The 23,732-nt window shown below is 37.9% G+C and overlaps 1 protein-coding gene across 3 annotated transcripts in view; it reads left to right on the forward strand.

The window, feature by feature from the left end:
- LOC135218237 (nuclear migration protein nudC-like) overlaps nt 1–23,732 on the forward strand; it is a 522,861-nt gene that overhangs the window by 460,640 nt on the left and 38,489 nt on the right. For 2 of the 3 annotated variants that reach the window (XM_064254394.1, XM_064254393.1), the window contains exon 7: nt 9,233–9,270. In XM_064254394.1, coding sequence (XP_064110464.1) covers nt 9,233–9,270 — 38 coding nt within the window. Of the gene's footprint in view, nt 1–9,232; nt 9,531–23,732 lie in introns of those variants that run through there. The other variant, XM_064254391.1, reaches the window with a different exon arrangement.

The raw sequence follows: 23,732 nt of genomic DNA on the forward strand, positions 1-23,732 counted from the left end.
GACCTCTTGATCGGAAGAGCGATGTCCTTCCTGCGAGGAGGATCCTTATCCAGTGAGCCCATCAATGTTGAAAGCTGCTCTTGAAGGTCCACAAGAATGCGCTTAGTGGACTTCTCCTGATCTCCTTCAGGAGAAGGCGAGAGAGGCCTCGGAGAAGAGGGAAGAGCCGCACAAGAAGCAGGGCTGTCCTGGAATCTCCTGGCTCTCTTCGAGTCATACGGCGACTCCTCAGAGAACCGCTCTGGGCTGGAGTCTAAAACACTACTGGGCGCCTTCCAGGATCTCTTCAAGGGGCGAGACTCCTCAGCCAATCTCCATCCGCGCCTTGGAGAAGCCGAATCGGACGACGAAAAGCACTTCCTCAGGATGCCTTTCCTGTGGCAATCCATAGCAGCCTGGGTCGAGACAGTCCAAGAAAGATCCACGGCAAGCAAAAAATAAATCCAAATCAGGAGGAACCAACAACGGGTGTTGTTGGAACCGGCGACAGAGAAAATCTGATTAGAAAACAGGAATGGTTGCTAGTCCCGCCACCCAGCGGCGGGAGGGTAGATCACCTGACCTACCTGTAGCATGTGCCGCGAAATTTGAAATTCTGTCGGGGACGTCGGAGACTATAGCTAAGTATATATCTGCCGGGGTAGTTGCATGTACAAAAGTGAATTTTACTGCATGATGTGACATTTTGCCCAATAAACTGATGGTACGGTAGTACCACAGGTAGTAGGTCTGTCAGTTGTTACTCGTGGGTGAGGAGGGAGTTGGGTATAACGGACTCAGTCTTGGGACCAATAGAGGACAAAACATTTTTACTTACTACACTCTTTGCTACACTGTGATGTTTCAGACTACTTTTGAGAAGTACATAACCATTACAACTTATACAGTATATGTATATCAGTGAGTGTGTTGAAAATTTAAATTACCTTATATGTACATATTTCCATATCCTAAAATAGTATAGAATTTTTTTCTTCTCAAGAAATAAATGATCTTTCTAATTGCTATAGTTGCATTTACTGTTCACAAATATTTACTTTATCTATTCATATAGTAACCATATTACCATTGCTATTATTGTCAAGTAGGTTAATGTGATATATCATATTTAGAGAGAATATTTATTTTTATTACTTGCAAGTTCATTAATAAAAAACTCATGTATTAAGGAACAAAGTGAATAAAATAATGGAATCTACTAGTCTTTTGCATACATATTATATAAGTTATAACAAAGAAAATACTTAAGTTGCTTCACTGTTATCAAAATAAGAGCTTTTGACGTACCCAATACAAAATAAACACTGTCATGGTAACTCAGACTGCTTGTTACGTTTATTACCCTTTATTTTAAACAGCCACTCATCAGATACTCAAAAGAACAAAAAAAAACATTCGGGAGTGTTGCCATAATTTACATTAAGCAACTGCGTGTTGACGTAGGTTTCTGGGAGTTGCTGCGCCTTTTTTTTTTTTCCTATTGAGCAGCATATTATGTTGTGATATATTTTTTTATTGTGCATGTTTCCAATACATTAATATAAAACATGTTTTGGCTGAAAAGAACTACATTTCACTAATTTCCTTTGCATAAAAGTTAAATTTGGTCTATGGGGAATTTTCTTATTATACATAAATATGAGTAAAATAAAGTTCTAAACATCAAATCTTTTACAAGATAAATAGTTTTGTCATGAAAAAATAATGCAAGTTAAGTATTGCCATGAGAAAATTTGCCAGAAGAGAAAGAAAATAGTGCTCTGAAGAGGCTTGTAGCAGTTCTCTGACTAATTGTCAATCCTAATGGTATCCCTAATAAAAGATGGTTGGTAATACAGTAGTACCTCGAGATATGAAATTAATCCGTTCCAAGCGCCCTTCGTATCATGAAGTTTTCGTATCTTGGACCACATTTTACATGTAAAATGGCTAATCCGTTCCAAGCCCTCCAAAAACACCCCAGTAAATTATATTTCCAGGCCTAAAACACGTTCTAGGGCTACAACGCCGATCCGACGGAAGAAATATGACTCCAAAAAGGCAAAATACTGTACATACTTGAGTAATATTCAACTGCATGTAATGTTCAACCCCATTTTTACTGCATATATTAGGACTTTAGCATATGTCCCTTAGCAATAAGCCTAGCCTATGTTAGCGGTTGCTACTGTAGCCTAGTCTATGATTCTGACATCTAAACCTAAGAAGCTAAAAGCTTAGAATGTGCCAATAAAATATATAAATAATCAGTATGTACTCATTTCAAATAATTATTAATTAATCATTAACTATAATACACAAACAAACAAACAAAAAAACCTTCCAATCGATTGTTTACATTCAGCTCTTACCGTCTTACGAGTACCGAACGAATGCCAAGCAGTCTTTATTCCTAGGACACAGTAAGCCATAAATTTTCAGTAGTATATCTCTCTTCAACTAATGAAACTACCAAACACTATAATAACCATTCATTTCTATTCTTTATTCTATCTTTACCTAATGGAGATACCGAGTTACTGACAGCTATAATGAAACATATACGTAACGTAATATTAAAACAGAAGAAGAATTCTAAAAAATACGTATTTGATGGCAGTCTGATTTATTTTATATTTTATGATATCTAATTCACAATTTTTTTATTAAATGTATTGCATGAACTCATTTCAAATAATTATTAAGTAACCATTAACTATAATAAACAAACAAACAAAAAAAGCTTCCAAACTTCTGTTTACATCCAGCACTTACGAGTATCGAACGATCGCCAAGCAATCACTTTACATAGTAAGCCATAAATTTTCATTATCTCTCTTCAACTACTGAAACTCAAACAGTATAATAACCATTCATTTCTATTCTTTATTCTATCTTTACCTAATGTTTTTTTTTTTTATTAAATGTGTTGCATGAATAAGTTTTTCAATTTACAGCATCCTTTTACCAATAGAATACTTAAAGCACAAGGGGTAGATGCTGACCAATAGGAGAGCAGGATCTTATGGGGTGACTAGCATCAGGAACCAATGGGAGAGCGGGAGGATGGTGGCGAGTTTACTCAGCTGGCGGCGCGGGAGTTTTAAAATTGTTCTCGGTGGTCCAGGCGAATTTCGGGACTACAGCAACAACCTTTCGTATCTTGTAAACTTTTCGTATGTAGAGCTGTAAAATTTTTTGTATTTGCTTTCGTATCTCGAGTTTTTCGTAAGTTGAGCCTTTCGTTTGTCAAGGTACCACTGTAACTTACTTAACTATGCCAATTTACCACCAATCAGTTTTTTTTTTTTTTTTTTTTTTTTTTGTATGCTCCTTTGAGGATGAACAGGTTTTTATGAAGGAAAACATATTTTTAGCAGCTGCCATGAGTCCTCAAACTCACTGGCCTCCCAGAAAAAATGGCACAGGAATTTGTAGTAAGTTTTCTCTTTCACAGAGCTGGCAAGTAATAGAGATCTTGGCTGACCTGTGAGCCGTTGCCACTTCTGTGATAAAGGTGAAGGCAAAGGCCACTACATCAGATCAAAGGCACAATTCTGGCTAAGACCAACTATGAGAGAATTTTGTGATACTGGTTGGTGTCTTGTGGAATGCTGGAGGAACACATACAGTAGTACCTCAGACTTCAAACTTAATCCGTTCCAGAAAGCTGCTTGAAACATGAAACAAATATCCCCATAAGAAATAAAGGGGATCAGGATAATTCATTCCAGCCAACACAGAAAGTCCCCTTTTTCACATTTTTTCTATTATTAATGTGTCCAGAAGTTAAATTAAAGAGTAAAGTAATAAAACACTACATTACATACAGTAAAATTTTCAGAAATTATTGTTTTCGTGTACGATTCACCAACCGTTCAATGAAAATGGTGCATGGCCAGCTGAGGAATGGAGGGAGGAGCGACAGAAACCCTTTGAGGAAACTGAAATGGTTGCAGTAGGCAAAGGTTGAAAACAAAAATTTTATTTACATTTTTGAAGGATAAACAAAAGAATCGAGAGAGAGAGAGAGAGAGAGAGAGAGAGAGAGAGAGAGAGAGAGAGAGAGAGAGAGAGAGAGAGAGAGAGAGAATTGTTGACATGTTTACACTTGCACCTTGAGTGCATAAAAGAGATAATGCCACAATACATAAACTTACTGTTGGCAAATGGCAAAATTTAAAATAAGCACAAGGATTTTGCAAACAAATAAGTTATGAATAGAAAATGCAAGAAAAGGAAAGAGATTAAATAACTTTACAAGGAAGTCATTTAAACATTAAACATACTACTATCGAAGACACTCAGAAGCTGAATGCAGTGCCATGTGTTTGTTATGGAACTGAGTTACTTTTATAATGACAAAAAATTGTAAAAAGCAATTGTCACTAGATATGTATTTTACCATAACAGAAGTAATTTGGACAAATCGAGTGCAAGTGAAAGAAATGGGTGAAGAATCATCACAGCCTAGCTGGTAAGTCAGTAGGAAGCAGATCCCTTCTTCCCTCTCCTCTCCTCTGTATCATCTCAGTCAGCACCAAACACTGGCTCAAGTAAGACTTTTCATTATTATTTTTTATTATTCTATTGCATTTGATTGTTTTCAGATTTTATCATTATTAAATTCATTTTGAAATTCCCCTTTTTTATTGCTTTTACATATATACTACAGTAATATTTTAACTCTCTCTTCTTCTCTCCTCTCTCTTTGGTGACACAATTTTGTATATCTTTTATGCTAAATTTTATATTGAAATGCTTTACTCTTTTATTTATTTTGTCGGATTTATTCGTTTACTTATTTTGCCGAATATGACTATCATTAAACTATGTATTGTATATGAAAAAACATGTCAATGTATACAGTTTTTCTTGTACGGCACACTAGGTCATCGAATACAAGAGTATCAACAAGATATTCAGTCAATTTAAAGTCAATTTGTTCGACAACTGATAATGTGGCGGGATCACAAGCTTAAGAGCAAGCAGCAAATCTCCCCCACATAAACTTAATCTGTCTGACTACCAAACCCACCCTCAATCACACTTTCCTCTTTACACTACAAAATATAGCAGGACAATTGACCCATACCTACATACAGAACAAAAAAACACAAACAGGTACTTACTTCTGGCTTCTGATACTCAGGGCTAGGCTGTGCTGTCCACTAGATATAATAGGCTATAGGCTAGCCGACACACAACCACCGCCAACAACCAAACACAAACCAACCACCCGAGACCCACAACCCCACAACAACTTAAAAACCCGACAAATCACTGCAGACGAACACACGACTTCCACCAGCACAACAACTCGCCAAAACCAACACTGCCCCAACCACCACTCACAGACACCGAAAATGCACTCCCAACCTCTTTAACTTCACCAAAACCAGACAGACAGACACACGCACAACAACCTTACAACACCAAAATCAATTAAATACCACAAAACCAACTAACAACCAATGGACAAATGCTGCCAAAACCAACTCTGTGAATTCACTAACTGCCTTGCTTCTTACTTGTAACAGATTTCCACTGACAATCTACAGAGTGCCACAACAGACATGCTTCCGACTGCCATTTAACCACTCCCATTTATTCTTCCACCAATTCTCTCCTCCTCTCTCTATCTTCTCGCTCTCTCTCTCTCTCTACTCTCTTCTCTCTCTCTCTCTCTCTCTCTCTCTCTCTCTCTCTCTCTCTCACTTTTGGAGATGTTGTCAAACATAAACTACTATCATTACTCCTCCACAATACAAAATTTTCTCATTTTTTGTTTGAAAAACGATGTTTGACATAAGAAATGTTTGACAAACAAGGTACCACTGTACATCCTTTGATGACCCACAGCAGCTATGAGAAATGAGTTTTTCCTAGGTCAAAACCTGTTTATCTTATGGCCCTACAACACAAAAAAACTCCGGATATTAAAGATTACTGGGGAAATTCCTGTAGTAGTACATAATTAATTTTAAATATTTCTGAATTATTAAAAAAAAATTAAAAAGGACACCCAGTTTACAACTCAACTGTAAGTTAAGCACACTGAAAGACACTGTTATCATTTTGTAACCAAGAAGTTAACCTAAAAAATAAATATTCCTTTTTACTTTGTAAAATTACAATTACATATCCACATATAATATAAAACCCCTGACTGATTTTCAGTACCCAAAGTCCTAATTCATGACGCTGAAAAATCAAGCTCTTGATGCCAAAGCAGTTAAGGAGTTGTAGTTGTATTGGGCCCATGAACTAAGGGGATGACAGGAATTTAAGAACTTATTTCAGGGATCAGGTAATGGGACACCTTGCATAATCTGATCTTTGTAGTGTAAAAGACTGGAGAATGGAATTAACACTTTCTATATGTATTAGAATAAATTCCAAACCATAAGGCAAGAGTTTGGCCATTGCTGCCTTTTATGCTATGATTGTTGAAACAGTAAGGAGCTTGACCTTAAAATGTAAAACTGTTTTAACAGATTTCAACCGTGCTCTCAGTATGAAGGTAATTTAACCACATTTTCCATACAGACTGGTATGTTAGATAGATAAAGTTCATAGTTTTTGCACTAGGTACCTAGCAATTAATTTTTGGCGTAGATATGTGCCGATCCCCACTTGTTGGTGTCAATCCTCAGTCATCTGCACTGTTAACTGCAATTTTCGGTTATCATCACACCATTGGGAACAGAACCCCCACCAATAACAGGGGACTGCCTGTAGACTAGATTTAAAATTCCATGTGGAAGTCACGGCTCAGAAGGGACAATGGATAGATGGCTTCTCCTACTTCTGTCTGGGATAGAATAAGGAACCAGTGATTGGCTAATTCAGGGCTACTAAGCAAGCACTTCCACTGAAAGCTAGTATATTGGTCAAAGTTTTCAAAATCTGGGACAGTGAAGGAAAAAGGTATATCATCTTCCATTTGTTCCAGTCTTTTTAGGAATGCATCTGTTGCTATTGCCTGAATGTCCAGGTTCAGAGATATATGTACACTGAAATTTGATGGTTCTAGCATTTGACAAAACATTCCACTTCTAGATTGTGGAAGCAAAAAATAATGTGGGTTTCTTTTGAAGATTTCAATGTTCTCAGAAGGACAGCCAATAACCCAAGGAAACTTGTATGACACTCCCTCAGATCAGGTGACGATCTTCCCCCAAACTGACACTCCTTGCAATGGCCCCCCCAACCTGTCAAGAATGCATCCGTATGTCACTCTTTCAAACATTTGAGTCAGGTCGGCCTGTTTGCCAGAGACTGCTTCCAGGTGACAACTATCACAGGCTACAGAGTGAGTAGCCCTCGTGCAGGTATTCTGGCCAAGGTCCTTTGACCTGTCAAGATCCTGGGAACTGCTTGCCATCATTAGGGGCTAACAGAAGGAAGAAGTCCCCTGAGGCAAGGTGCAGGCAATGGAGTGGAATGTTACCAAGGCCCTCACTAACCTACAGGGGAGCCCCTTATGAGTTCCTTTAACAGGCCTCAGACAAGGACCTCACTTTGAAAACTGCATTGCTCCTGGCACTCATGCCTACCAGGAGGGTTGGCGAGCTGCTTGGCATCTCGTATGTTGCCACCCACCCTGAAGGTTGGTCTTCCTGTACTTATAGTTTTTACCAGTGATATTGTTAAAGAGAATACATATCTAAAGAAACCAGGATGTAAAAGGCTGTTTTTCAGTACAGGAAAAATAAAGGAGCTCTCAAACTTACTAGCTTCCTCTGGTTGAAATGAGTCACCACATGGGTCCATGGCTCCAACAGGGATGGAGATGAGTCCCCAGTAAAAAATAAATGTTTATAACATCAGAACCTTAGGTCCCTCTGCCACATACAGGAGTAACCACTCCTGCAGGTGCTGAACTGAAGGTGGATGTGTGGAAGGTCCAGACCATGTACACCCTTTTCCACTTGAGGATCTAGCCCACAAGTCTTTGGACACTTACACCTTTGGTCCGTTTGCAGCAGCCCAACGTGTGGTGTGTAGTATTTTATTTTTGCATATGATAAACCTATACCATGGTTTTTAGTATCTGTTATATGTAATTAATTCTTAGGGAAATTAACCAGATGTTTAATGGATATGTCAAGTGTACTTCACCCTTTCACACTTAAAACATATCTTTAGAAATTAAACTTCCAATATAATGCCTATGAAATATGCTGTCCATTAGCAAATGACTTGATTGGTACAGATACTACTTAAATTACTAATTCATTCATATAAGTGGACAAGATATCTTTATAGGATTGATTTTGATAAATGGCCTGGCAACTGCAAATATCTTTTGTTATAGATCACTAGCAAAAGATGTAACTACAAAGAAAGATTAACACGATAAGACTTAAGAAGAATTTCTTCACTACTATAGGACTTCCATATAAGAATTTCTTTTAACAATAGTGAGTGCTAAGTTCATGTGGATACATTAGAGCTGTGCTAGGTTAGCCTAGCCCAAGCTTAAAATATATAAATCTTTGTCAATGATATCATAGAGGTTAAAAGGCCTTTACTGCAGATTTTATATAAATTTTTCTTTAAAAATCTGTCTATAAAGTATAAAAGAAATTCATTCAGCCAAAACAAACTTTCAATTGCAATCTTGGTAAGCATATACATACTACACTAATTTTTACATAGTAAGCATTTTTGCTCAAGGCATGGTATTTTGAATATACACTTCGTATATTGAACTGATAGAGAATAAAATAAAAAATAGGTAAAAGGATTTCACATGTGGATTTCAAAGGCTGCTTAAATTATTAAATGATGGATGTTTCCAAACCAGTCACAGAGGCAAAGTTTGTACACATCATAACATTCATGAGTTATCCTTTAGATACAGAGTAATTAAAAAGGATGCTTGAGCCAAAAACTTATCACACGTGATATTTGAAGGCAATGCACTCTCCCAGGCAATGTTAAATAGCACAGCCCAGCTAACCATCTCTTCCAGGTCATTACAAGTTTCCTTTGTAATAATAATCGTTGTCATCAAGGACAAGCTGTTAATATGAATATTATCCTGTAATACTCCTTATATCCTGTTTGAATTAGTTTGTGTCTTTTTTGATCATTCAAATTTAGCATTGGTAATTGACTGCTAGTGAAAGGATATGTTGGTAGGTTAACAACTTTAATGCAATTAAATTGAATGATGCTAGTGCTGAATATACATTGTCTTCTTGTTAAATGTCTTACTGATTCTAGATGTTTATTTCCATTGCAGGTTTATGGAACAACACCCAGAGATGGACTTCTCAAAATGTAAATTTAACTAGATAAGGTTCTTAAGCATAGTTTATTATTCACACCTCATGTGCATTGCCATACTGTAATTGTTTCTACCATAAATTGATATACTTGCAATTAATTTAATGCACAACATTTGATATAAATATTCATTCCAATAACTTGAGTTTTTTCAAATGAGAGCTATAATTTACTGTTATTTTCTGTATTCCACTTAAATTTCTTAACCAAATAAGCCCGCTTTTGAATAAAATTTGTTGCCTAATTGAAAAAAATTATTATTAACCAACCTGTGTACTTTCTGAATGCTGTTGTTTTTTTTATCTTTACATTGCTCATGGTTGTTATTATAGGTAAAAACCTCTTCCCTTTATTTCTCTTTTCTATGTTAGTGAGATATTTGTGACAGTTGTATAGTGTAATTTATGTCATTGCAACTTTAACTACTGTTGTCATCATATACAATACATTGTATATATATATATTTCTGGTGTCGACCTGTGTCGGCCGATGAAAAATCCCTGTAACTCATTTTTCTAGTATAAATAAGTCTATAATATACCAGAGAAAAAGCTAACATGGTTATGCTGAGGTTACTACCCCCAGCGCGATCACCCCATGGGTGTCGGTATAGTAAGGGGCGCTGTGTTACCACAAACCACAGGTCTTCTGCCATTTAGAAGGTTCCCTTCAAAATCCCTCTCTTTGGTGGGAGCCGTTACAACGAAATCCCACCACCCGTCTTCGCTCGCCACTACTACTACTACCCACGCGTTACTCTACATTCCTGTATATAGAGCCGTGCACTTCAGTACACAAATTTTGCTATTGTCTTGCTATTGTGTTTGACGCCGATTGAAATTCATTGAGTGCCCAATCTTCTGCTGCTTCGAAGTTGAGTACCCCAATTTGGTTTTTTATGATATTTAAGTTACTTTAAGTATGCTATCAGTCTAGGCCCCTCAAAATATGAGTTGAGGGTGCCGCCGGCTGAGCCGCCATTTTGAGCGTCAACATAGCAACAGCGAATTATGCACGGCATATGTAAAATTATATATATAGGCTTAGCTTTGCTTATAAGATGATTAAAATGTGATATTTCTGTTAGAACAGATATGGGTTACGTTTCATAATAATATGGCTTATATATTGATATGATAAGATCTCGGTGCATGTGAGCCATTCTCGAACCTAGGTTAGTCTTATAACGGTAACCATATTTGATCCTTAACGGATACATGGTTAACCCTTAAATGCCGAAGTGGTAAAAATAAAAAACTCCCCCGAATTCCGGAGCCGGTTTTGAGTGAGCGCGGAAGCGGAAAAAATAATTTTTTCAAAAAATCACAGTGCGCTTAGTTTTGAAGATTAAGAGTTCATTTTTGGCTCCTTTTTTTGTCATTGCCTGAAATTTAGTATGCAATCATCAGAAATTAAAAATAATATCATTATCATATGTAAATAATGCGATATATGGTAGCGAAAAAAAAAAATTAATACATAATTGTATTAAAATCACGCTGTGCAAAAAACGGTAAAAGCTAACGAGTTTCTTTTTTTTCGTTGTATTGTACACTAAATTGCAATCATTTTGATATATAATACATTGTAAAACAATAAAAGCAACACCGGAAAAATATTATCACAAAATTATGTACGAATTCGTAAGGCGCAGACGTAAAAAATTGTTTTTTTTTTTAAATTCACCATAAATCTAAATATTGTTCTAGAGACTTCCAATTTGTTTCAAAATGAATACAAATGATTGAATATTACGATACTTCAAGAGTTTTAGCTTACAATTGCGTTTTTCGACCATTTCGGTAGAGTCAAAGTTGACCGAACGTGGTTTTTTTTTCTATTTACTGTGATTTATATGCAAATATTTCGAAAATGAGAAAAGCTACAACCTTCAAATATTTTTCCTTTTATTTTACATGAAATTGCGCACATTTTCATATATAAAACTCTATGAAATGCCTAATATGAAACGGAGCAAATTTTCCGAGAATTTGATGTACGCAATTCGGAGATTTATGGCGGAGAATCCGCGCGCGGAGGGAAGGAAAGTTTTTTTCATAAATTCACCATAAATCGAAATATTGTGCTAGAGACTTCAAATTTGTTGCAAATTGAAGGTAAATGATTGAATATTACTAAAATATAAGAGTTTTAGCTTACAATTGCGTGTTTCGACCATTTCGGTAGAGTCAAAGTTGACCGAACGTGGTTTTTTTTTAATTTATCGTGATTTATATGCAAATATTTCGAAAATGAGAAAAGCTACAACCTTCAATTATTTTTAGTTGTATTCTACATGAAATTGCGCACATTTTCATATATAAAACTTTATGTAACGGCTAATTTAAAATGGTGCAAACATTACCACAATCGCACGTATGATTTTTTCGGAAGAGTTACCGCACTGACGTAAGGAAAATGTTATTTTTTTCATAAATTCACCATAAATAGAAATATTGTGCTAGAGACTTCCAATTTGTTACAAAATGAAGGTAAATGATTGAATATTACTAAAATATAAGAGTTTTAGCTTACAATTGCGTTTTTCGACCATTTCGGTAGAGTCAAAATTGACCGAAGGTTGAAAATTTGTCACTTATCATTTTTTATATGAAAATATTTCAAAACTGATAAAAGCTACAACCATGGGTTGTTTTTAGTTGTATTGTGCATGAAATTGCGCACATTTCTATATATAAAACTTTATGTAACGGCTAATTTTAAAATGGTGCAAACATTACCACAATCGCATGTATGATTTTTTTCGGAAGAGTTACCGCGCGGACGTAAGGAAAAAGTTTTTTCATAAATTCACCATAAATCAAAATATTGTGCTAGAGACTTCCAATTTGTTGCAAAATTAAGGTAAATAGTTGAATATTACTACAATATAAGCGTTTTAGCTTACAATTGCGTTTTTCGACCATTTCGGTAGAGTCAAAGTTGACCGAAGGTTGAAATTTTGGCACTTATCGTTATTTATATGGAAATATTTCAAAATGATAAAAGTTACAATCATGAGTATTTTTTTGTTGTATTCTAAATGAAATTGCGCACATTTTCATATATAATACTTCATGTAACGGATAATTTAAAACGGTGCAAAAATTATGTCAAAGTGACGAAATAATTTTTGAGATTTGTCACTGATACTTTTTAGTGTGATAAGAAAGAAATTCGCGCTTGCTCGCCTGCGTAACGATTGTAAATAAAACAACGCCTTGATCCGTGAACTCCCAGCATCCCCCAAGGCGCGTGATACAAAAGTTTTCGGCTGGTAGGCCTATAAGTATTTTTCCGCGAATTTAAAAAAAAACTTTTTTGAGCCGACGTATGGTACGTCCATTCGGAAATCGGGGGAGATTTTGACTCGACGTTTAATACGTCCATTCGGCGTTTAAGGGTTAAATTATCCCTAGTTAGCTTAAATTGATAAGCCTAATAAGCTTAAATGCATGTTTTTCTCGTTATAGCGATTTAGGTCTATAAATGACTTTGCTGATACGATCGGGGAAAATTGCCCATTACGAATGGGAATTTAAGTGATGCTATGGGCTACGTAGATTAGTACTAGATATTAAGAGATAACTCCTATGCACCTTGTGATATATTGTTATATTTAGACTAATAAATACCCTAAGTAATGGTATTATGTGCATAGCCTACCTGGATAACCTCCTGACCGGGTTGGACAACTTTGATCGCGACGAGCCACGGCCAGTCAGCGAAAGATCTAGGCTATGTAGCCTAGGAGTGGATCCACTTTGGATCAGGGGTAGAGCCGAGCAACATGAACTATTACTGACAAACCTCTAATCTCATAGATTGAATAAAGGATATTATTTCGATAATATATTTACTATATTATCTCTGGAGCCTCGGCGAACAGAGAATACTTTTATCGGAATGATTAGAGGCAGGGTAGAAGAATAATAGTACTCGAAGTTCGGCATTGCCGGAATTCAGACTGAATTATTCCTAGCTTCGGCAATTATAGAGGTACGCCATGTCCTTTCTCCGACATCGACGAAATTCAGTGTATCATTACAAGCATGCCTCTGAACGGAATTCTCAGTTTATACTATTACACTTTAAAGTTTGTAAGTAATAATAATAGGTCGGTACCGGAATATTTCGGCAACGAAGTATTGCGCCGACTAACGAACAGGTAAGGACTTTTCGAAATTGTCTTACATATATTAAGGGATATAGTAATACAAATCCATAAATTATTCAACAAATCCGCCACTAAAACGAAGATTAACTTACAGGCGGATAAGGCGACCCTCCATGATGCCAGGGTGTCCCTTCGCAAATGGGTGGGGGGTTTCGGCAAAAATGCGCCTAAAGGTCAGCCTTACGTTTTGGATGCTGGCCTATGCGCCATGATTTTTTCGGGCGCCACTTTAACAATGGCGGTGCCCAGGGAGATTGCCGAACCACTCATCGAAGCCATACGTGAGGAGACGACATCCACCTTGGAGGAGCAGCAGGAATTGACGGACAATGTGGCGGCGATCAACATCAACGTCGAGCCCATGGTCATGGAGGAACAGGTAGGTGGGGAGGTAAGTGGGGTGAGTTCCCATCCCAGTCCTTCTCCTTCCCTTACTTCTCTTCCATCCTTTAAGGGTTTTACGAAACCCATTAAAGAACAAGGAATACCGTCAGTTATTCCTAAAGTCAAGAAGACTTTAAAGAAAAGCAAGTCTGTTCCGCCAGCGGCGAAGGAGTTGTCTTCGGTGTCACAGCCGTCGACATCATCCATCATTCAGCCTGCTGCCATAAATCCTTCTCCTACCGAAGGTACAGGGTCAGTCTCAAGGGCGGCGGAACAGTCATTCGACCCTGAATCCTTCCCTAACCAGTTGTTAGCAAGGGTTAGTGGAGTAATAGATCAGAGGCTAGATGCACGCCTCGGGCCAACACCGAACATCTCCAATCAGGCTCTCTCGTCATTGACGGAGAGAATTAGGCCTATTGAGGAGATGCTCTCCGGTCTCCTTCGCTCCGGAACACCAGCCCTATCAATGATGGTTCCGGATGCTTCAAAGCTTCCCCCCTTTGATAAGGAAAACCCTTGGAGGTTGGCTCTAAATGCTCCCTTCGTAGAAGGGAGATTGACTATCGAGGGGTGTGGGACAAGACCGATTGAGGACTATGAGCTCTTCCCAGCCAGTATGCAGTTCCCGTTCCCGGGCTTTGTTAGACTAGCAAAACATGCGCTAGTCAGAGTAGACAAAGTACCGAAAGAAACGGTGATCTTCCCCAAAGAACAGGCCCAAGCTGCCTGGGTCCGTTCTCTAGCAGAATTGAATTGTGTCAATACTAAATTGACACCACATAAGGGGAAGTATACAATGTTCGTCACCCCCAAAGGACTTCCGTCACCTTGTACAACTAAGGTGGCGGAGTTAACCCTTTACTGCCGACTGGATGTATTAAACGTCGACATTTTTTGTCTCTCGTGTGCCGACTGGACGTATTTTACGTCGACTTACAAAAGTTTTTTTTTAAATTCGCAGAAAAATACTTATAGGCCTACCAGCCTAAAACTTTTGAATCACGCGCCTTGGGGATGCTATGGAGTTCACGGATCAAGGTGTGTTTTGTTTACAATCATTACGCAGGCGCGCAAGCGCGAATTTCTTTCTTGCCGCACTAAAAAGTATCTGTGACACATCTCGGAAATTATTTCGTCACTTTGACATAATTTTTGTACCATTGTAAATTAGCCGTTATATGAAGTATTATATATGAAAATGTGCGCATTTTTATGTAGAATACAACAATAAAATACTCATGATTGTAGTTTTTATCAGTTTTGAGATATTTTCATATAAATAACGATAATTGCCAAAATTTCAACCTTCGGTCAACTTTGACTCTACCGAAATGGTCGAAAAACGCAATTGTAAGCTAAAACTCTTATATTTTAGTAATATTCAATCATTTACCTTAATTTTGCAACTAATTGGAAGTCTCTAGCACAATATTTCGATTTATGGTGAATTTATGAAAAAACTTTTTCCTTACGTCCGCGCGGTAACTCTTCCGAAAAAAATCATACATGCAATTGTGGTAATGTTTACACCATTTTAAAATTAGCCGTTATATAAAGTTTTATATATGGAAATGTGCGCAATTTCATGCACAATACAACTAAAAACAACCCATGGTTGTAGCTTTTATCAGTTTTGAGATATTTTCATATAAATAACGATAATTGCCAAAATTTCAACCTTCGGTCAACTTTGACTCTACTGAAATGATCGAAAAACGCCATTGTAAGCTAAAACGCTTATATTCTAGTAATATTCATTTTGCAACAAATTGGAAGTCTCTAGCACAATATTTCGATTTATGGTGAATTTATGAAAAAAATAACATTTTCTTTACGTCCACGCGGTAACTCTTCCGAAAAAATCATACGTGCGATTGTGGTAATGTTTGCGCCATTTTAAATTAGCCGTTACATAAAGTTTTATATATGAAAATGTGCGCAATTTCATGTAGAATACAACAATAAATAATTGAAGGTTGTAGCTTTTCTCATTTTCGAACTATTTGCATATAAATCACGATAAATAGAAAAAAAAACACTCGGTCAACTTTGACTACCAAAATGGTCGAAAAACGCAATTGTAAGCTAAAACTCTTACAGTCTAGTAATATTCAGTCATTTATCTTCATCTTCTTGAACAAATTCGAAGTCTCTAGCAAAATATGTAGGTTTATGGTGAATTTTAAAAAAAAATCTTTCCTTCCCTCCGCGCGCGGATTCTCCGCCACAAATCTCCAAAATGCGTACGTCCCATTCTCGGAATATTTGCTCCGTTTCATATTAGGTATTTTATAGAGTTTCATATATGAAAATGTGCGCAATTTCATGTACAATAAAACTAAAAATATTTGAAGGTTGTAGCTTTTCTTATTTCCGAAATAATTGCATATGAAAAATATATACGTATATAAAAAAATTTGACATTCGGTCAACTTTAACTCGTCAGATATGGTCAAAAACTACAATTGTAAGCTAATACTCTTACAGTATATTAATATTCAATCATTTGTCTTCATTTTGAAAGAAATTGGAAGTCTCTAGGACAATATGTAGATTTATGGTGAATTTTTGAAAAAAATATTTGTTTACGTCCGCGCGTTACGAATTCATGCATTATTTTGTGATAATATTTTCTCTGTGTTGCTTTTGTTGTTTTACAATGTGTTATATACCAAAATGATCGCAATTTATTGTACATTACAACGAAAAAAAAGTAACTTGTTACCTTTAACCGTTTTGCGCACAGCGCGATTTGAATACAATTATATATGAAATTTCGTTTTTGCGCTATCATATATCGCATTATTTATATATGATAATGATAATTTTTTTCATTTCTGATGGTTACATACTAAACTTCAGCAATGACAAAAAAAGGAGCCAAAAATGAACTCTTAATCTTGAAAACTAAGCGCGCTGTGATTTTTTGAAAAAAATATTTTTTCGCTTCCGCGCTCACTCTGAAACACCTCCGGCACACGGGAGACAATTTGTTTTTTACCGCTTCGGCGTTTAAGGGTTAACATTACAAGCGATAAACGAGGACAAACCAATGCCAGCCCTGAGGGAAACAGAGCCTACATCCTTGCTTTTGCCCACAGGACTGGACATTTGGATTAACGCTCCGGCAACATTTACTGCTGGTAAATTGGAGCCGGATTGCGCTTCAGATTTGTTCTCCGAACGATTGCCCAAACTCCCCGACCATATGATCAAGGGGGAGTTCGAAGCAAGGACGAGGTTAGCCAGGTCTATCAACTCCGTCACCTCGGCGGAGTTGTTAGCCACGACTTATGAAGATGAGCAAGTTTTTCGGGTCTTGACGAAAAGTCTTTTACAGACTTTTCAAACAGACTTGCTTGACTTTGCTGTTGCAAGAAGGGCCTGTAGGAAACATGTTTTGGCTGGAGCTACAGTCAAACATGAGCCTAATAGGCTTATTAAATCATCCATTTGGGGAGAAAACCTCTTCCCCAAAGACGAAGTAAACTCGATCTTGCACGAGGCAGCCAGGGCTAACCAGAGTCTGAGAGTGAGGTGGGGTCTTCCCTTCAAACGCCAATTTGATGCGCCTTCTCATCAACAAGGGCCTAAAAAGAAGGCAAGAAGGTATAACCCTTACCAGACGGCCCGTCCTCATGGATATATGCAGGCAGTGCCGTCTACCTCAAAAGTAACACCACCACAAGAATATGTACTAGTTCAACCAAACCCGGAACCTCAACCTTCGACTTCATCTCAAGTTGTGGCTTCCCCAGCATTTAATCCTGCTTATGAGGCGAGAGGTGCCTTACGCCCATATAGCAGACATGCTGGGAGTAGTCGAGCCAGAGGAGGCTCCCGATTGCGAGGTGGAGCCAGGGGTAGAGGATTCCGAAGAGGAAGAGGAACTAGACCAGCATCCAACCAGTGAGATCTCCCAGGTAGGGGGGAGACTGTACCTATTCAAGGGTCGATGGACCTTCAGTCCATGGTCCCACAGTATAATATCAAAAGGTCTAGGCTGGAAGTGGGAGAAGGGCCCTCCCCCTCCAGTCAGCTTCTTCCAAAAACCAACAGAGGACCTCTTAGAGTATACAAAGGATCTTCTTCAGAAACACGCCATAACGAGGGTGAAGAGCGTAAGGTTCCAAGCACGTTTGTTCAGTGTCCCAAAGAAGGACTCGAACAAAAGACGAGTAATCCTGGACTTGTCACGGCTGAATTCCTACATTCACTGCGACAAGTTCCATATACTGACAATCTCACAGGTACGGACCTTACTTCCCCGTGGGGCCATCACCACCTCTATAGATCTTACAGACTCTTACTATCACGTCCCAATAGCCAGAAACTTCTCTCCGTACCTAGGATTCAAGCTAGGCAAGAAAGCCTACTCATTCAAGGTAATGCCCTTCGGACTCAATATAGCACCCAGGGTGTTCACGAAATTAGGAGAGACAGTAGTTCAGGAATTGAGGAAGAAAGGAATACTGTTAGTAGCCTACCTGGACGATTGGTTAATTTGGGCGAGCAACGAAACAGAGTGTCGAAGGTCAACATCCAAAGTACTGGAATTCCTAAAATTTTTAAGGTTCCAAATAAACATGGCAAAATCCAGACTGACTCCAGCATCCCAGTTCCAATGGTTAGGGATTCAGTGGGATTTGAAGAAACACAAGCTATCTCTACCGTCCAAGAAGGTCAAAGAGATAGTAAAAGCTACAAAACGCTTTGTCAAAAACAGACGGTCATCTCGAAGGGAACAGGAGAGGATCCTAGGCTCCCTTCAATTCGCATCAGTGACAGATGTTCTATTGAAAACCAGATTAAAGGATATCAATCAGGTTTGGAGATCAAGAGCAAATCTCAAATTCAGAGACAAAGTTTCAAGAATTCCAGATATTCTGAAAAAGAGACTTATTCCATGGACGAAACAACGGAACCTATCCAAATCAGTTGCGCTAAGATTTCCTCCCCCATTTCTGATCATCCACACAGATGCATTCCTGAGCGGTTGGGGGGGATATTCACCCCTCAAGAAAGTTCAAGCAACATGGTCAGAAACATTCCGTCGATTCCACATCAATGTATTGGAAGCGATGGCAGTGTTCTTGACATTGAGAAAATTACAACCGTCCAAGAAAATCCACATTCAAATCGTATCGGACAGCTTTACAGTCGTCCATTGCATAAACAGAAGAGGGTCCAAATCCAACAGATTGAATCATGTAATGATAGCAATATTCCTATTAGCGGAAAAGAACCACTGGCATCTGTCAGCAATTCATCTGGCAGGAGTAAGGAATGTAGTAGCAGACTCCCTGTCCAGAATGACCCCACTAGAATCAGAATGGTCACTGGACAACAATTCATTCAAATGGATTACGAATCAGATTCCGGGACTCCAGGTAGCCTCTTTGCCTCGGAGTCCAACCACAAGCTAGCCTGCTATGTAGCTCCCAACATAGACAACAATGCCTTCGTGATCGATGCAATGTCTCTAGATTGGAACAAATGGGAGAGAATTTATCTTTTTCCTCCAGTGAACCTCCTCTTGAAGGTACTACACAAGCTACGATCATTCAGAGGCCAGCTGGCACTAGTGGCACCCAACTGGCCGAAGAGCAATTGGTATCCACTTATCATGGAGATGAAACTCAAACCCCAGAAGATTCCATCCCCGAACTTAACACAGTACAAACGCAAACTGTCAGCTTCCTCACAAGAATTCTGAATGCCCTAACTTTATGGACTTCATGAAGTTTACGGCACAAAAAGAAGCAAACATAGATCCATTAAATATTCTATTTGTAGAATCGGATAAACGAGATTCTACAATTAGACAGTATGATTCCGCAGTGAAGAAACTGGCTATATTTTTGAATGAAATGAATGTACAAGAAATGGATACGAATCTTACACTTTCTTTCTTTAGATCATTACATGAGAAAGGCTTAGCTGCAGGCACTATTACCACAATTAAATCTGCCCTAAGAAAGATTTTTCAAATAGGTTTCAATATTAATTTAACAGACACATACTTTTCCTCTATTCCAAAAGCATGTGCACGCTTGAGACCGGTCAACCGTCCTCAATCAATATCATGGTTCTTAAACGATGTTCTTAAACTAGCATCAGACTTAGACAATGATAACTGTTCTTATTCAGCACTACTAAGAAAAACATTTTTAGTAGCTCTGGCCTCTAGAGCTAGAATTTCTTTATTGTCAGCCCTTTCTAAAATCCAGGACATACGGAATTCCTCCAATCTGGGAAAGTTTTACTTTCACCAGATAGACAATTTTTAGCAAAAAATGAGGATCCACAAAATAGGTGGACTCCTTGGGAAATTATTCCTCTTCCAGAAGATAAATCATTATGTCCTGTTCATACACTTAAACCTTTATGACCAGAACATCTCAAATAACAACGGGCCCTCTTTTTATTAGAGAAAAAGGGGGCACAATAACTTTAAGAGGAATTAGGCAACAGATACTTTACTTTATTAAACAAGCCAATCCGGATTCAGTCCCACATGTCCATGATATCTGAGCAGTTGCCACCTCAACTAATTATTTTCAAAACATGAAGTTTGAAGACCTAAAAAAGTACACAGGTTGGAAGTCTCCAGCAGTGTTCAAGCGCCACTATCTTATAAAATTACAGGCCCTAAAATTTTCAGCAGTGGCAGCTGGTACTGTGGTGGTTCCCGAAGAACAGACTGACGGTTCTCCTTAGAAACTTTTGAATAGAACTATTCCTTTGACTATCTCCCTTTGCATGACCCTTCTACCTGCATGACTCGCTCACACTCCCCACCATACTTTTTTTCCGGACCGGGCTAAACGCTTGTTGTTGATCCTGCTACCGGATTAGTGTATAAGATTGCACATATGTATATAATTATTATTGCTATTAAGTACTAATATAGAATTAGTATAACGCTTTGATTGGTCTGTATGACATATAATCGTGACCAATGAGTTATCAATATGTATAATTTCAGTATTTGAATAAGTTAATACTGTCTTGGCTAAGTGTATATTAAGAAATTGTTTCTCACAAATATTGAGTTATTGGTTTAAGTTATAATATTAAGATTAAATAGTAAAACTATTTATAACTCTTTATTCTGAATATCATTAACCTGGTTTTACATATAATTTTATACTAAAAACTTGTATAATATTCTCTGGTATGTTTTCATCGGCCGACACAGGTCGACACCAGAAAAGGGATTTTGACATAGGAAAAATCTATTTCTGGGGGAGGACCTGTGTCGCCCGATGAACCCTAACCCTATTAACATTCTCTTCCCACCCTGACTAATCCAAGTTTATAGAACTAATCAGGAATGAAGAGTAGCGCGTGGGTAGTAGTAGTAGTGGCGAGCGAAGACGGGTGGTGGGATTTCGTTGTAACGGCTCCCACCAAAGAGAGGGATTTTGAAGGGAACCTTCTAAATGGCAGAAGACCTGTGGTTTGTGGTAACACAGCGCCCCTTACTATACCGACACCCTTGGGGTGATCGCGCTGGGGGTAGTAACCTCAGCATAACCATGATAGCTTTTTCTCTGGTATATTATAGAGTTATTTATACTAGAAAAAAAGAGTTACAGGGATTTTTCATCGGGCGACACAGGTCCTCCCCCAGAAATAGATTTTTCCTATGTCAAAATCCCTTATATATATATATATAGATATATACAGTAGCAGTCATAATACTTTGCGTGGTAGGGAAGATGGAAGAAGAAAAAGAGTACAACAAACTAAAAATATTCAGGAAAAATCAATTATTAAAGCAACCATCATAAAATTTGGAATGAATAATCACCAACTCCTGCTCTAGTACTTGATAGGCATGCCACAACTTTTGCAGACTTTCTGGAGTGTTCTGGGCATTGAATCTGAAAACCGCTGCAGGAGGGACTCATCCAGATCGTCCCAAGAGCATTTCAAACTTTGCGCTGCAAGACGTGTCCACATTCAGTGTCCACATTCAGTAACTTTCTTTTTATGATTGCTTAATGATTGAAATGGCTGGGGAATTCCCTGGCTAGTCGTGGATATATTCAATTCCACAATCTCTAAGCCACAAAGTATTCTGTTTGGCGGTATGATCCCCAGTGCTCGAATCTTAATCCAATGCCATTGAAAATCAACCATTGAAACGAAAACAAATTCGGCTGAGTGAAATTGACTAATTGGGAACTTAACTAGAGCTACTGGCTCACTCACAGAAAGTGTAACTCTGTGTAAGAGCTCTTCAGTAACCTGTTTGATGTTGTGACAGTTGGATGTCGAATTCTTTTCTCGTGCTCTGCCATAGCCGTTGCTAACATTATTTTGTGTGGTTGAGTGAGTGTGGTTGTATTAACAATGTCTAAACCGTATACTTCCATTGAGATATCGTGTGAGAGTGATACAACTTTAAGAGGAAGGCCTTAAAACTGGTGTAATTAGCCAAAAAATTGGCGTGAAACAACGTACTGTCCAAAACATCCTGAGAACTTTTTGTGAATCGAGAGGGAAAGAAGTACCCAAGGCTAGGACCAGCACTGGGAGGCCCCCTATTATTAGCAAGAGGGAGTTAAGAGTTCTCGCCAGGAACATTGAGACCTCAATGTTCCTGGCAAGAACTCTTAACCCCTTCTTACTAATAATAGGGGGCCTACCAGTGCTGGTCCTAGCTTTAGGTACTTCCTTCCCTCCCGACTCACGAAAAGTTTTCAGAATGTTCTGGACAGTCCGTTGTTTCACGCCAATTATTTGGCTAATTACACCAGTTTTAAGGCCTTCCTAGTAAAGTTGTATCACTCTCACACGATATCTCAATGGAAGTATACGGTTTAGACATTGTTAATACAACCACACTCACTCAACCACACAAAATAATGTTAGCAACGGCTATGGCAGAGCACGAGAAAAGAATTCGACATCCAACTGTCACAACATCAAACAGGTTACTGAAGAGCTCTTACACAGAGTTACACTTTCTGTGAGTGAGCCAGTAGCTCTAGTTAAGTTCCCAATTAGTCAATTTCACTCAGCCGAATTTGTTTTCGTTTCAATGGTTGATTTTCAATGGCATTGGATTAAGATTCGAGCACTGGGGATCATACCGCCAAACAGAATACTTTGTGGCTTAGAGATTGTGGAATTGAATATATCCACGACTAGCCAGGGAATTCCCCAGCCATTTCAATCATTAAGCAATCATAAAAAGAAAGTTACTGAATGTGGACACTGAATGTGGACACGTCTTGCAGCGCAAAGTTTGAAATGCTCTTGGGACGATCTGGATGAGTCCCTCCTGCAGCGGTTTTCAGATTCAATGCCCAGAACACTCCAGAAAGTCTGCAAAAGTTGTGGCATGCCTATCAAGTACTAGAGCAGGAGTTGGTGATTATTCATTCAAAATTTTATGATGGTTGCTTTAATAATTGATTTTTCCTGAATATTTTTAGTTTGTTGTACTCTTTTTCTTCTTCCATCTTCCCTACCACGCAAAGTATTATGACTGCTACTGTGTATATATATATAATATATATATATATATAGATATATAATAATATATATATATAATATATATATATATATATATATATATATATATATATATTATATATTTATATATAGAGCAAACTATTGCTCTACTAATGTCTTTATCACAGATCAACTAGAGAATATGAGCTGTCTTTCACTTCTAAAATTGCATAGTATTAGAAGTAAGATTTTGATTATCATCACTTTATGGGTTGATGTGGTTAATGGCTGACTTTCATTTAAGAAAATGCTTATCAGTGTGCATTTATCTTTATTTTACCTTGCTTTTCATCTCTGATATACAGCATTTAATTTGCATAGTCTTCTCTATTCATCTTACAAACTTTTTATCAGCATGTAGCTG

Source organism: Macrobrachium nipponense, chromosome 9 (assembly GCF_015104395.2).
Source record: "Macrobrachium nipponense isolate FS-2020 chromosome 9, ASM1510439v2, whole genome shotgun sequence".
NCBI classification, from domain to species: Eukaryota; Metazoa; Arthropoda; class Malacostraca; order Decapoda; family Palaemonidae; genus Macrobrachium; species Macrobrachium nipponense.